The sequence below is a fragment of the Cnephaeus nilssonii genome (genome assembly GCF_951640355.1).
Source record: "Cnephaeus nilssonii genome assembly, chromosome: 8".
Classification (NCBI taxonomy): Eukaryota; Metazoa; Chordata; class Mammalia; order Chiroptera; family Vespertilionidae; genus Cnephaeus; species Cnephaeus nilssonii.
In genome coordinates this window covers 43,252,815-43,267,768 of record NC_137079.1, presented here as the reverse complement: position 1 = coordinate 43,267,768, position 14,954 = coordinate 43,252,815, and the positions used below count along the sequence as shown (strand labels likewise).

At 39.6% G+C, this 14,954-nt stretch overlaps 1 protein-coding gene across 5 annotated transcripts in view; it reads right to left on the bottom strand.

Annotated features, from left to right (window-relative positions):
• Positions 1-3,941: 3,941 nt before the first annotated feature.
• DZIP1 (DAZ interacting zinc finger protein 1) overlaps positions 3,942-14,954 on the bottom strand; it is a 51,399-nt gene continuing 40,386 nt past the window's right edge. For 3 of the 5 annotated variants that reach the window (XM_079778825.1, XM_079778827.1, XM_079778826.1), the window contains 7 exons: positions 12,579-12,741; positions 12,155-12,284; positions 11,523-11,576; positions 9,701-9,894; positions 8,251-8,381; positions 6,941-7,115; positions 3,943-5,120 (listed from right to left, as the gene is read on the bottom strand). In XM_079778825.1, the coding sequence (XP_079634951.1) occupies positions 5,044-5,120; positions 6,941-7,115; positions 8,251-8,381; positions 9,701-9,894; positions 11,523-11,576; positions 12,155-12,284; positions 12,579-12,741 (924 nt within the window). In that variant the 3' untranslated portion in view covers positions 3,943-5,043. Of the gene's footprint in view, positions 5,121-6,940; positions 7,116-8,250; positions 8,382-9,700; positions 9,895-11,522; positions 11,577-12,154; positions 12,285-12,578; positions 12,742-14,954 lie in introns of all 5 variants that reach the window. The other 2 variants (XM_079778829.1, XM_079778828.1) reach the window with 2 other exon arrangements.

Sequence of the window (14,954 nt, the reverse complement as noted above, 5' to 3'; positions counted from 1 at the left end):
ACCAGGATATCTAGCAAAGGAATTTTAACATCTAGAGACAGAAGGGTATATAACCACTTGAACCCTCACCAGACTCAGATGTAGTTTAGTAGATTTGTTTGCCTTGCTTCTTTAATACATTCATTTACTTATTTTTTTTAAAAAAGTTAGCTTCATCACAATGCAATTATCTGGAGTCACGTGTTTGAATTCATTCCTATGAGCATGACAAGAATCGAGGCCGGGACAGCCCTCTCCCTCTGACTCAGGGGGCTGTCTGCTAGCACCTCTCTGGTGTCTGTGAGAGGTGCCTGTCACAGAACTATTCTAGCTCCTGAGGAATTTAGAGAGAAGAGGGAGTACAAGTACGGAAAAGCTCTGCCAGTGACCAGCGACATGTTAGCTGTGCCTCAGTGAAGGGAAATATAAGGTGATGGTCCAAAGAAAAATGAACACACCAGATCTAGTAGGACAAAAGGATAGAACTAAACAGATAAGTTGAAGCATTGGGTTTTACAACACAGATGTAGCGACTAAATTTAAATGTTGGGTGTACTTAGCAGAAGTTCATCAATTTCCCCAACCCTGGTAGACACAGAACTATCTTTAGGTTGAGGATTATCCCAATAACTATGTCTCCAAGTTTATCTAATTAAGTGAACTAATAATGCATGTAAAAAACAAAACAAAACAAAATAAAATAAAGCCCAAGTAGCTTAAGATCTCATGACTGAATGAATGAACAACTGAATGAATGAACGCAGTGGCTCGTGTGCCTGTGTGCCTTCTTAGGCACAGTGTGGTTTTGTAGGTTGCTTATCTCTGTCCCACTGCATCAAAATTTTATTCAGCTTTTATTAAAAGTTTTAGAAACTTACATATAAAGTGTGTACATTTACATAAAATGGTCCCTGTGGGAAGTTTGTAAAAGGAAGACAGTGAACTACAAGTGAAAAGACAGGAGGAAGGGGACAGAAACAGATAAATTGTTCTAACTTTAGATCAGTGTTATATGGCATAGCCAACAAGGCAAGCTTAGATTCCCTAACAAGATTAAGTTTAACTCAGAAATCATCTCTAGTAACTCAGCCACAGTCACAATGATGTAATGGAGGGCTTTACTTAAAAGGATGACAAAATGAAGAGACCCAAAACCCAACAAACCATACAGTTAAAATGTTACTTTTGGGAAAGAGAGTACAGATAGTACCATAAAGTATGAAAAATGCAAAAACACTTTATATGAATTTTCTGACCATTGACAATGCCATTGTTAAGAATAGAACTAAATTAGTTTTGAGGCATTTTAAAACATGGGTTGGGCATTTTTAAAAAGTGGAACAAAAACTACATATACATATGAATTCAGTAATGACAATCTTTTCTATTAATATTTTGATAAATTGACACTTAAAATAGCTTTTTTTTTTTTTTTTTTTTTTTAGCAAGTAAAGGTTATTGATGGAGAAGTCCTAGCTTATTTTTAATCAACCATAGTACCTGGCACTGTCAGAAAATCTCAGACTAGAAGATGGGGAAACTATCAAATCCTTAAGAGAGTCTGGAATCCAGGCATCTATTTTTCCTAAGGAAAGGGAGGAGGGCAAGGCCAGGGTTGGGTGCTGGTATAGACAGGTAAGCCTCAAAGGGGATCCAAGGAAAAGTGCGAAATTTCTCAATCCCTTTGTTCCCAGTTGGTCCATTGATGCCCACTGGTCTGAGTCCAGTTATGGCGACTCCTCTGAATCTTTGAAAAACAGTCATTACTTTGTGCATGTTTCCTCACCTCTTTGCTGAACGGGAAGGAGGGGGGGTTGGGGGGTGGGGGGTGGGGGAGACACGCTGCTCAAGGCTCAAGCTGGATTCTGCTAGTTAATTAACATATCTGTAGTAGGAGCTAGTAGAGAAGAAGGCTATCAGAGAGAAGAATTTCATTGTTATAATTCCCCCATTCTGTTCATTCCTCAATCTTGAGGGAAATAGAGCATCTGGGCCCAGGTTCAACAAAGAGGGAGGATTAGCTTGTAGTAAGATTTGTCTGCCCATGGTTGCCTCTCTTCTGGCCCTTATAATCTCACATGCCCACCTGAGCCTTAGAGGAGGCATTCTGGGTGTATAGTTTACAAGCAGAGACCACAGCAATGGTAAAAGAAACAGTAGGCCAGGATACATGTATCCTAAGTAAGGATCAAAGCAAACCATACGCCAGTCTCTGAGTCTGTAAGGCTGTCAGTCTAGAAGACCTCCAGATGAAAGGCTCAGAGCTTCATTTTTGCGGGAATGAAGGCAGGCAGTGAAAATTCGACAGATTGCACTGATCTGCAATCCGAACATCAGCTGTCTGTGTGGCTTACACAGCATCAGTCCCCTAAACCGTCACATGTGAGCTGCTGTGAAGATTTCTCCGAAATTTACATTATATCATCTAGTTACAGTCTGCATGTGCAAGGCTCAGAATAGAGTTTAGTTCTCAATAACTCCAGGGCAAAGGAAGGGAGAAAAGTAAAACACTAGTTAAGAAGGCTACAACCAAACATTTTTGCTAAAAAAATTCAGGATCCAGTCCTGTCCACAGGTGAAAAAAATAAAATTTTGAGGATAGTTAACCAAGCTATAATCTAATATTCACAATTGTACATTATGGTTTCAATTGAAACAATTTCTCTCTAAAAATCACCCTCATTTTATCAAAGACTAGAGGCCTGGTGCACGGATTCATGCACCGGTTGAGTCCCTCACCTGGCCTGCGCCCTCTTGCAATCCGGGACCCTTCGAGGGATGTCAGACTGCAAGTTTCAGTCTGATCCCTGAAGGATGCACAAAATTCATGTGTGTGTGTGTGGGGAGGGTGTCCCTCAGCCTGGCCTGCACCCTCTCCAATCTGGGACATCCCTCTCACAATCCAGGGTTGCTGGCTCCTAACCGCTCACCTGCCTGCCTGGACGCCCCTAACAGCTTCTTCCTGCCAACCTGATCACCCCCTAACCATTCCCCTGCAGGCCTGGTTGCCCCTAACCACTCCAGATGGCCCAATCGCCTCGAACTGCCCTCTCCTGCCAGCCCGGTCGCCCCCAACTATCCTCCCCTGCAGACCTGGTCGCCCCCAGCTGTCTTCCCCTGCAGGCCTGGTCGCCCCTAACTGCCCTCCCCTGCAGGCCCAATCACCCCAAACTGCCCTTCCCTGCCGACCTGATCTCGCCCCCAACTGCCCTCCCCTGCAGGCCTGGTCGCCCTCAACTGCCCTCCCCTGCTGAACTGGTCGCCCCCAAATGCCCTCCCCTGCAGGCCTGGTCTCGCCCCCAACTGCCCTCCCCTGCTGGCCTGTTCACCTCCCAACTGCCCTTCCCTGCCAGCCTGATCGCCCGCAATTGCCCTGCCCTGGTGGCCATCTTGTGACAACATTGCCACTTAGGCTTTTATTATATAGGACAGCCGAGTTAAGACTAATCCATTGCATAAGTCTAGTTTCAATAAATTTGGTCTGTGATTTGCATAAGTATAAGAACAGCAATTGATTATATATCTGCTTTGCTGGAATTTCATAAGGAATCTCCAGATTAGCCTCAGGGCTGAGAAGCCAAGCCATATATTTGCCATCAGCATTTGCCTGTAATACCTATAGATTTGGGTGAATTCCTCAGGTTCTCGAGGTCCCCCAAAATGTCCTCAGGTTCTTCCTTTGCCATCTCCCAGGAAAGCAACCTTTGTTCCTTACCTGGAAAGACTGCCATGAACCATGGTACCAGGCTGTTTTTCCAAGGAGCTTTGATCAGCCTCAGAAGTCAACCTTAATTCCTTAGAGCTTTCTGGTGAGATCCAGAGTCTGTGCATGTCTCCTTCAAACACGACATTCCAGTCAAAGCCTCATCAAGGGTTTCTAATCTGTGTCCTATTATAAAGAAAACAGGTTCCTATAGAATGTTATGCAAACAACCATGTTCCGTGAAAATAATAATAATCATTCAGAGTCTCCAAACTTCTTGAGGGATTAGGCAGGGAGAAAACTTTAAATGTTAAATGCTTCAAAATTGCTTACAAGGGTATCACTTACCAAACTGCTGGGGTCGGGGGTTGGGGAGGTTACTTATATCACACAGACAATTGACCAAAGTCCAAAGATGTTTCCTTACTCCAAATATGACAAGTGCAGGAGGGGGTGAGGTGGGGGTGGGGTGGGTACAGCACAATTTAGGTGGTCAGCACAGTGGAGGCCAATCCACCAGGAACTCTAGCTCCTGGCTGGCTCACCCTTTGTTACAAGCCCAAGGCTCGTGTGCCAATACTTCAAAAGAAAGGCCAATACTCAATAGATCAGGGTTTGGATCAAAGAAAGGTTTATTGGTGGAGAAGGTCTAGCTAGAGAAGATGAGAGAACTAATTCTTGAATCCATCTTGAAAATAGCAACATTTTATTCATAAAATATCCGAGCTAAACATTATGCTGCAGAAATGGTATTTAAAATTATAAAATAATTGTTTTATAACAACATGCTTACAATGGATCAAAGTTGAATGTGGTAAAGGTACTTCTGGAAAATGTATTTAACATGGGCCTAGCTATATTTTTATAGTTCTAAACTTCTATAAGAAAAATAATCAATCTACCTTTAAAATTGCACTAACTACACTAATTCAGTTTTAAGGATATGAACAGAATTTTATAATAAAACACTTCCAATGTGATAACATACATAAGAAAGACATAAAGTTTTAATTCAAACCGAAGCCTGCTGTAATTAAAAGTTTTCACTTAAAAATTAGTTGGAAAAAAAAAATACACTGAAACGCTAGAGTACCGTTCTGAAGAAAAACCTTTTTATGACTTCAAATGACACGCCATTTTTAAGCAGAAGTCTTAAACACTTTATATGCTTCAAAATCTGTTGACAATTTGTGTTTCAATACTGTATCAGGTGCCGTTAAAGAGTTCTCTGAATCAGCTTCCTAGTTATTGTGGAACATGCTCTAAGGCAGGAGCATTAGTATCACGTTGGCAAGTTACTGACATACTGCGATCCCGGACACACCGTTGGCCCCTGGATCTTCTGACCTGTGGAGCTACAGCTATACATCTGAACAGTCACTCCAGTCAGTCACAGTTACTAAGCTGCTTTTCAGTGTGCTTGATTCATCTTGAAGGCCTGTGGAGGGGGAGAGGAGGAGGGAGAGGAGGCCCCGATGATTAAACAAGCACATTGTCCAGCCTGTAAAATCCATACCTTCCTACCGCAGTTTATCACTCAGGGTCTAGGTCTGCTCACCAGTCCCCACCCCCAGCTCGCACAGCTGTGCAGGAGCCACAGTGCAGTGCAACCGCGAAATGGCCCCATCTCCAGGGCATTCCCCAGGACCCTTGTGTGGAAGCTGCTGCCCGAATCCCTCCTTCCCTGCATTCAGCATGTGGCCTGGATGCTGGCAGCACTTACTTCGCTTTTGTTGTTTTTGTTATTAACGCTGAGTGAGTGGGTGGCAAAGAAAGAAGAATAAAATAAAAAAGCTAAATAGGGTTTAAGTAGTAAAAATAGATTCTCTAGGGTAGATGAGCTTAAATATAAAGTTTATTAAAGACTGTCTTGAGTCGTTGAATAGTTAGTGGATTCCACTTGAGTCTGATTCTAGATAGTTTTCTTTTTGAGGTGCCTGGGGTCATGGCGCAGGGAGAAGACAAAGGAAATGTACTGAGAGAGTCCTCTCTGCCCTGGGAACTTGGAGTCGCTGTACCGTAAACATGGCCTTTTGGTTTTTCAACTATTAGAATCGATTTTCAGGCGAAGCACAGGTATCTTAATGACGGTTCCAGATCAGAGGTCGATGTTATGACTTGACAATAATGTGAGAGTAAAGGCCCAGTTGACACATTGGTGGAGGGAAAAGGTGAAGTGAAAGGTAGAGGTAGCAATGGTTCATTTTACAAAGCAGGGTGGTTGAGAGAGAGTGCTGCAAGTGGCCCGAGCAAATGTTGATATTAACATGTGTTAATTTAAAATTACAAACATGGGTACAAAAATACCAATGAGAGGTGTGAGTGGAGAAAATGAGCCAAGTTTTCATCTGTTTAATAGAACATTGACAGTTAATATCTCAAGTTGATAAGTCTAGAAGCAGAGGCACTAACAGCAGATTGATGGGGCACTACAGGTGGGGAAGCCCTCCTGTACGAGTTGACTTTCACCATGTGCAAGAATTACTCTGATAAAAACCATAAATTACATTTTCTAATTTTAAAAATTTAATGCATCAAGAGTTAAGTTTCTGGCCTTATGCAGACTCTAGGACTTATCCAGAAACAATTTCTACTAATGGTTTCATTGTCATTTATCCCACTGGCTTTAATGCCACAAGAGAAATCTTCCTTCAAAGACAATAAAAATACTTAATATGTAAACAGAATAACACAGGAAGACTGTCAGAAGAATGGCCTCATCCAAGTGCATGATCAGAAATTTTAATTTCTATGGGGCATCTGCATGAAGAGTATATTTATATGGGCATTTTCAAAAATAACGTAAAAATTTAAATACTAAAGATTAGTTCTAAAAGTAAATAAAGCCCTGACCGGTTTGGCTCAGTGGATAGAGCGTCGGCCTGCAGACTGAAAGGTCCCAGGTTCAATTCCAGTCAAGGGCATGTACCTTGGTTGTGGGCACATCCTCAGTAGGAGGTGTGCAAGAGGCAGCTGGTCAATGTTTCTAACTTTCTATCCCTTTCCCTTCCTCTCTGTAAAAAATCAATAAAATGTATTTTAAAAAAATGAAAAACAAAAGTAAATAAAAATAATTAGTAAATATACACAAATCAGTAAGTTGTGCATATTCAGTCCTTATTAAAATAACATAAAGCATCGAGGTCTTTGTTATGCCAACAGATAATATATTTGCATAGTTTAATTATATATTTATAAAGATGAAACACAGTAATTAGAAAATGGACTGAGTTTTTGCAAGACACCAAAGTAGCACACCTTCTCTCTTTGGCCCTCTAGGAGTTGGTGCACCCCAGGCAGTTGGCACTTGAGCCAAATGTGACTCATTCTTCACAGGCGGAGGTTCTCTCTGCTCTTTCCCGGTTATTTTCCCCAAAGATTTTTCTTCTATTAAGGATGATATGTCCCAGTCGTCATCATCCACATCTGAGCACTAAAAGAAATACATGGAGAATAATGTCTCCTAAAGAAATGGCACATGTCATTCTGTTGGCCAGATGAGCTGCTAACACTGAGCGATATGAAGATGGGAACCTCAGAGGATCCATGCTCTGGTCATTTCTGGAAATGGATTTAGAAATCCGTGTTTTGAAAATGGAAGAAAGAAAACCCTTTTTGTTTCTTGCCATGGAAATGTATGTTTTCTACTCTACCAATCATAAATTTGGAAAACTCCAGAAACACTGCATTTTGGAAATAAAGTTAGGATACTCCCCAAAGTAGGAGCGAGGGCAGCTCTGGAGCTCTTACCTGCGATAATGACATTTAATCCGCATGCGGACCCTGCAGGAATAGCCCCTACCCGAAAGGAGCTGGCCTATCTACCACAGCCTTTCTAAGGGAGGCACGTGAGCTCTGCCTTGAAATACATACATGGCTTTTTGTCATATTTGGCTTGTGTAAAACAAATAGCACTAACTAATGAAAGTAGTTTGACAGAATGCTTTGGATTCCATAGATGAACAGGAAAAGAATTAATCTAAGTGAAAAATGAAGCAAAGAACGACTACCACTAGAAGACCCTGTCAACATGTCTGAGCCGTGCCAGAAATACAAAGGGAGATTTCCCTCCACAGAAACACTGGTGTCCTGGGCGTTAGAACTGCTCGGGATGTGTTAGGGCCTCTCCTCTGTTCAGGCAGAGGAGGAGCTCGGGCTCTGTCCTCCACTCGGTTCACCACCAACTACTGAAGGACTTCTCCACCAACTACTGAGTTGGACTAAACCCTGAAAAGTCCCTATTTTACTTCCAGGTCACACCATGGCAGCAGAAAAGGCCCTAGATTCAGATCTAGAGGCCCCAGATTCTAGGCTGTCACAAGTTTCTGAGGACAAAGCATCTAATATCTGCAAGCATCAACACACAGGACAGGATTCTGAAAAGCTATAGTTTGATAAGCATACGACATTATTACCAGTTATCGTTCCAATATCTTTGATTCTCTATGGAATGGGAATACTGAAAGGCAATACTGAAAACAAGAAAAGGTAAAAATCTCAACCTCTATACTACAAAAAATAAAATTAAGATGAAATTCTCTATATTTAGCAAGTAAAAATTATTTCACCTTTAGTTCTTCTTTAAATTCTTTTTTGATGAATGCTTCAGCAACATTAATCCCACCAACTGGCTTACTCACATTTCTTTGATTTGAAACTGTCTTTTCAACTTTTTCAGTTAATGTTTTAATGGAGGTTCCTATATGACCAATAGAAAATAGGGAAAGTTTAAAAAACTTGTATCTATCTTCAGTTCCAAAATAACATAACAAGAAATTCTGAGTCTAAGCTTTGCAAATAATTATGCACTATTAAACTCAATTGATGTATTTTGGGGTTAAAAATGCTACATTAAATACTTATAATTTCCTTAAAAAATAATGGCCCTCTAGACTAGGAGCAGTAAAAATTTTTATCTTATTTATTTTTAAATTATTTTTTATTTATTAAATTTATTGGGGTGACATTGGTCAACATGAACATATAGGTTTCAGGTATGTGGGTTTCTATGCCCACCAAAAATTTTCATTTTAAATCAAAGAAGGATGGTCTCATTCAAGTTCTGATCAGAAACGTTAATTTCAGTGAGGTAACCTACATGAATAAAATATTCATATGGGTATTTTCAAAAACAATATTAATTATTTTAAATGAATTAGTTATATTTTAGACAATTATACAAATATATGTGTATACAAATTATATACAATACCATAAACTAAGTTACATCTGATATGGTTAAAATATATTTAAAAAATTTTATTAAACAGAATTTTTTTTAAATGAACCTAAAATACCACTTCTCTTCAGCAAATTAACAACAGTTACAGACTTAGACCTCATGTTCCTTTAGACTTGCCCCATCTCCAAAAGGCCACAGAATGTATTAGAATAGCCATTCTTATAGTCACCCAATTTTATTAGTTGACTGTATCTCTCTAAGTTCATATGTTGAAGTCCTAACCCCCATACCTCAGACCTTATTTAGAGACCGGGCCTTTTAAGAGATAATGAAGCTACCATGAGGTCATTAGGGTGAGCCCAAATCCAGTATGACAGGTGCCCTTACAAAAACGGGAAATCTAGACACAGGCACTCATTGAGGGAGGCCCATGTGATGATAGGAAGACAGACAACTACTAGTACAGGCCGAGAACAGAGACATGAGAGCTCCCTGCGGCCCCAGTAAGAACCAACTCGGCCTCCTTGATTTTGGCCCTCCAGCCTGCAAGCTATGAGACAATACATTCATTTAAGCCCCCAGTATGTGGTACGTGGTGATAGCAGCCCTAGGAGACTAATAGACCCAGGCATTCACGAATCCTTCCTCTCCTTCCATGTGAACATCATTCGTGGCTAAGCCCTGTCCATTTTCCTGAGGCGGCAGTAGCTTTTGGATAAGCCCTGTCCTTTCCTCAAGCACATTTCCAGCTCAGACTGCCAGTGCTTGCTGCCCCTGGTTGAGAACCACTGCCCTAAACAAAATTTCCGAAAGGATTTTTAATGATTAAAGCTCACCCATGGGCTTGGGAGAAATATCAGAGTCCTCCATTTCACTGCTTTCAGTCCAGTCAGTGTCACTCTTGACAGTTTTCCTTCCAAAGCTGCTCTTGTTGTTTTTAGACGGCTGCACAAGAAGTAACTCTGGGGATGTGTATGCCTGGACGAGGTCGCCAGCATCCAAGTCTTCCTCTGAACTAAAGGGAGGCGACCTACACGAATCAAACAGAGGGTGCTGTTTGCACAAGTTTCAGGATTTATAAATGATAATGCCTCTTAAAGGGGGAACTTTCTCAGGTAATTCCCAGGAGCATAACAAACCAAGGGTGCGGCCGCAGAAGAGATGGAGGCAAGGCCCGGACTCCTGCAAAAGGTTGGGGAGTCATTTCCAATCCAGACCTGACAACCATTTGGCATAAATACCATAATGGACTGAAGCTATGACAGTTCTCTAAATCCAAACTTGTATATTCTTAGCATTCTTGGTTATTACATACCTAAGAAAAAATATTCCTCAGTGGGGGAAAAATATATTTTTGGCCATAAAACTACTCCACCTTTAAAAATAGTGTCATTATTTATAACTTACCTTTACACTGTATCTTACAAAGCACTTTTACAATCTCGTTTGTATAATCACATGAATTGTCACCCCATTTTGAAGTGAAATGAAAGTTCAGAACAGTGTTCATTCACTTAAAAAATATTCACTGAACACTTAGATTTCAGACATGGTTTAGTTATACTCTATCCCATGAAATAAAGCTCTTCCCATGAGATTATGTACATGAAAAGAGCTTTTGCAGGGTAAGGCATTATTTATATTGTCTCTACTATATTATATTTCTACTGCCTCTACTATCTATCTATATATTTATATATGTACATAATGCCTCAATGTACAGATTTATAGTATCTATATCTCTAGATAAGTCAGTGATGATGAAATTCAATTATAAAATTAGTTTTCCTCATAAATAATAACAGTAATATACCTATAATTTATTGAGTATCCACAAGTGCCAAGCACTGAGGCCAAGCCCTTTTCATATATTCTTACTAAGTTATATAACTATGCTGTGGAAAAGGCAGTATCATCCCATATTACAGATAAGAAAACTGAGACTTAACCCTGACCGGTGTGGCTCAGTGGGTTGGGTGTTGTCCTATGTACAAAAAGGTTGCCAGTTTAATTCCCAGTCAGGGTACATGTCTGGATTACAGACTCAATCCCTAGTAGGAGACATGCAGGAGGCAGATGATGGATGTCTCACTCTGATGTTGATGTTTCCCTCTCCCTCTCCTTTTCCCTTCCTTTCTCTCTAAAAACAAACAAACAAACAAACAAACAAAACAACAACAACAAAAAACCCCACAAAGAAAATCTTTTTAAAAAACACTGAACTTAAAACTGGTACTCAACTGAATAAATGGCACACAGTTAATGACTGACTGAACTAGGATTCTTAGTACCCTAAGAGAGCCTTAGAATGCTAAAATATCATCTGGCCACACCAGCATGGACCCAGCCATTAAAAGGCAACATCATTCCTTTAATTTATCAAGGTTATTGAAAGTTTCTAGACACTGAGGGGGATAATGGAAGTGACTCAGGGTGGTTCCACTTCTTAATGGGGGCCACAATGTGATAAGCACCATTATATTGTGTAAAAACTAATAAAGAAACAAAGAAACACCAAAATGGAATAACAAATTAATTATGACATTTAATAATTAGGGCTTCAGTTAACCACAATGAGCATACTAATTTACAATGAAAGGGATGTGCAGTGGAAACAATTTTTTAAATGACCTCTCCCCACCCAAGTACTCTACTCACGTAATATTTGAAGACTTTCTGGGAAAATGATCTTCTATGATATTTTTCTTAATTCTAAAAAAATACAAAAGAAAACTATTTCTAAACAGCATGAGTGAATAATGTAATTTAACATATATTTCCATGGAATTGGTTATTTTTGCTTTTAACGTATATTGAAGAGGGTGAGCAATAAGAGTCTCCCAGTACCAATGAGAGATGGGTAGAAATTGCAACTGTGATTCTCTGTTGGGTTAAACATTGTTGTGAGCTGAATGTTTGTGTCCCCCTAAAATCATGTTGAAGCCCTAACCCCCAACAAAGTGATGGTAGCTAGAGAAAGGGCCTTTGAGAGGTAATTAGGTCTGAGGTCATGAGGGTGGGGGCCTCGTGAGGGGATTCGTAGCCTTATAAGAAGAGGAAGAGAGACCAGAGCATGTGAAGATACAGCCAGAAGGCAACCAATCATCTACAAGGCTAGGAAGAGAACCCTCACTGACTAGCTGGCATCCTGATCTTGGACATCCAGCCTCCAGAAGCATAAGAACACAAATCTCCGCTGTGTAAGCTGCCTGGTCTATGGTTATTTTGTTATGGCAGCCCAAGCTAAGATAAGCATTAATGTGAACATTTTAGGGTTGGAAAATACTCACTTTGGGACAGATGTTCTATCAGTGAACACAGGTCTTTGTTTGATCAATTGTCTGCTTTTGGGGGGAAGTTGTACTGCTTTGGGTACTTCTCCAGTTGAAAGGGTTTCCCCTTGAGAACCACTGTTCCTGTCTGGAATAGTAGTGTTACTCATGAGTCTTCATTGCATGAAAAGCAGAAGAAAAGACTGTAATACTGTTTATGCTGGCACTGAAATGAGTAAGCCCATCTCTAGGGTCTAGAGCCCACACTACAGGATTTCTCTTAAATGTAAAAACAAAATACAAAAACCAACACTTAATGGTTCAGACAACAATAAAGTTGCAAATTAAGTGCCAATGTTTGTGAACCATTTAAAATTATGAAAAGGTTGTTCAATTTCACTTACATCTGCAGAAATGAAATGGCAGTTAGTAACAGCCTTACCTGAAGACAGTACTATTCTCTCCTCAATTTTAGAGCTGACCTGATGTTCAAGGGATTCTCGAATTTGCTGAATGTTAGGCATCTGTCTTTCTTGATTATGTCTTTTTGATTCCATGGTTCTTAGCACTCTATTCAATTGATCGCTTGGAATACCACGTGTATCCTGAAGGAATAACATGTTAAGTTAGTCAATTATCCTAGGATGGGATAAGGGATGGTCAAACGCCACCTGAAAAAAAGAGCCTATGGAAATTTAAAAGACTGACAACACTAAGAGTTGGTGAAAGAGCAACTGAAACTCTCATGCACTGATAGGGATAGTGTACTTTGGTACAAACACTGAAAAACTATTTGGTTATACCCATTAAAACGAAACTCAGAAATTTCATTCCCAGATAGATATATCCAAGAGAAAAGAATGCCTATGTCCACCAAAAGACATGTGTAAGAATGCAATGGTCAAAAAGAGCCGCAAACTAGAAGTGCACATGTCCATCAACAGAAAATAAAGTGTAGCATATTCAGACAATAAAATGCATACTATACTACAAACCACTGCTAAGTGAAACAACAGATATGAATCTTATACACAAAATCATAAGCAAAAGAACTCATATACAAAATGCTACATGATGTATGATTTCATTCACATGAGGTTCAAGAACAAGCAAAATTAAGTCAGAATAACCATTACCTCTTATTGAAGAAAAAGGGGTGATATTGACTAAGGAAAGCGTTTTGAAAATGATCAATGTCTTGATCTGAGTGGTAGGTACAAATCACACACACACACACTCAGAGACATACACACACAAATTCACATACACATATATACATATATGTATACATACAGAAATACATGTGTGCACACACACATGCATACCTATATATATCTATGTGCACATGTCTACACATAGATACATATGTGTATATACAGACCTATTTACACAAACACTACACACATCCATATGTAAATACATATATATAGGTACATAAATTCAAGTTGTTCACTTAAGATTTATATATTTTATGTATGTCAATAAAAATGTAAAAAAGCAAAGAATATATACCAGGTGTACCGGTTGATAATGCGGATTTTTTTCAATAGATGGAGTTACACATAAGTTGATATATATGCAATTAGATCTGTATGCTATTTTGTTGTATTGATAACACGCTTCAAAACTTCATATGTCAAATTTTCTGAAGGTGTTAACATCATAGATATTTTTACGCTTAAAATGTCGAATTTCGTGCCAAAAAAAGAGCATTTGCAGGAAGTTTTAATTCATTACTTTATTTTGAAGAAAAGTGCTGCTGAAAGTTATCGTATACTTTGGGAAGCTTATGGTGAACATGCTCCATCTCAAGATACTTGTGAACGCTGGTTTAAACGCTTTAAAAGTGATGATTTCAATGTGAAAGACAAAGAACATCCAGGTCAACCGAAAAAGTTTGAAGACCAACAATTACAAGCATTATTGGATGAAGATGCATGTCAAACTCAAAAACAACTTGCAGAAAGATTAAATGTTGCTCAGCAAACAATTTCCGATTATTTACAAGCAATGGGAAAGATTTTGAAGGAAGGAAAATGGGTGCCACATCAATTGAACGAAAGACAAATAGAAAACTGAAAAGTCATCAGTAAAATGTTGCTTCAACGTCATGAAAGAAAGTCTTTTTTGCATCAAATTGTGACTGGCGATGAAAAGTGGATTTATTTTGAGAATCCCAAATGCACAAAATCATGGGTTGACCCAGGTCAACCATCAACATCGACTGCAAAGCCAAATCCCTTCGGAAAGAAGACAATGCTCTGCGTTTGGTGGGATCAAGAAGGTGTGGTGTATTATGAGCTTCTAAAACCAGGTGAAACCGTTAATACTGATCGCTACCGACAACAAATAATCAATTTGAACCACACTTTCATCATGAAACGACCAGAATGGGCCAGAAGACACAGCAAAGTAATTTTGCTTCATGATGACGCACCATCACACACTTCAAAACCAGTTAAAGACACATTAAAAGATGTTGCCTGGGAAGTATTAACCCACCCACTGTATTCACCAGACCTTGCTCCTTCAGATTACCACTTGTTCCAATCAATGGCACACGCACTTTCTGAGCAGCACTTCAAAACGTACCAAGAAGTGGAAAATTGGGTCTCTGAATGGTTTGTCTCAAAACTAGAAAAATTCTATTGGGAAAGTATCCACAAATTACCTGAAAGATGGGGGAAATGTGTAGCTAAGCAATGGACATTACTTTGAATGAAGCACTTTTGAGGTTTCTCTTGAAATTATCGTGTTTTCTTTGATTACAAAATCCACATTATTAGCAGGTACACCTGGTATAACATGTTGTACATGA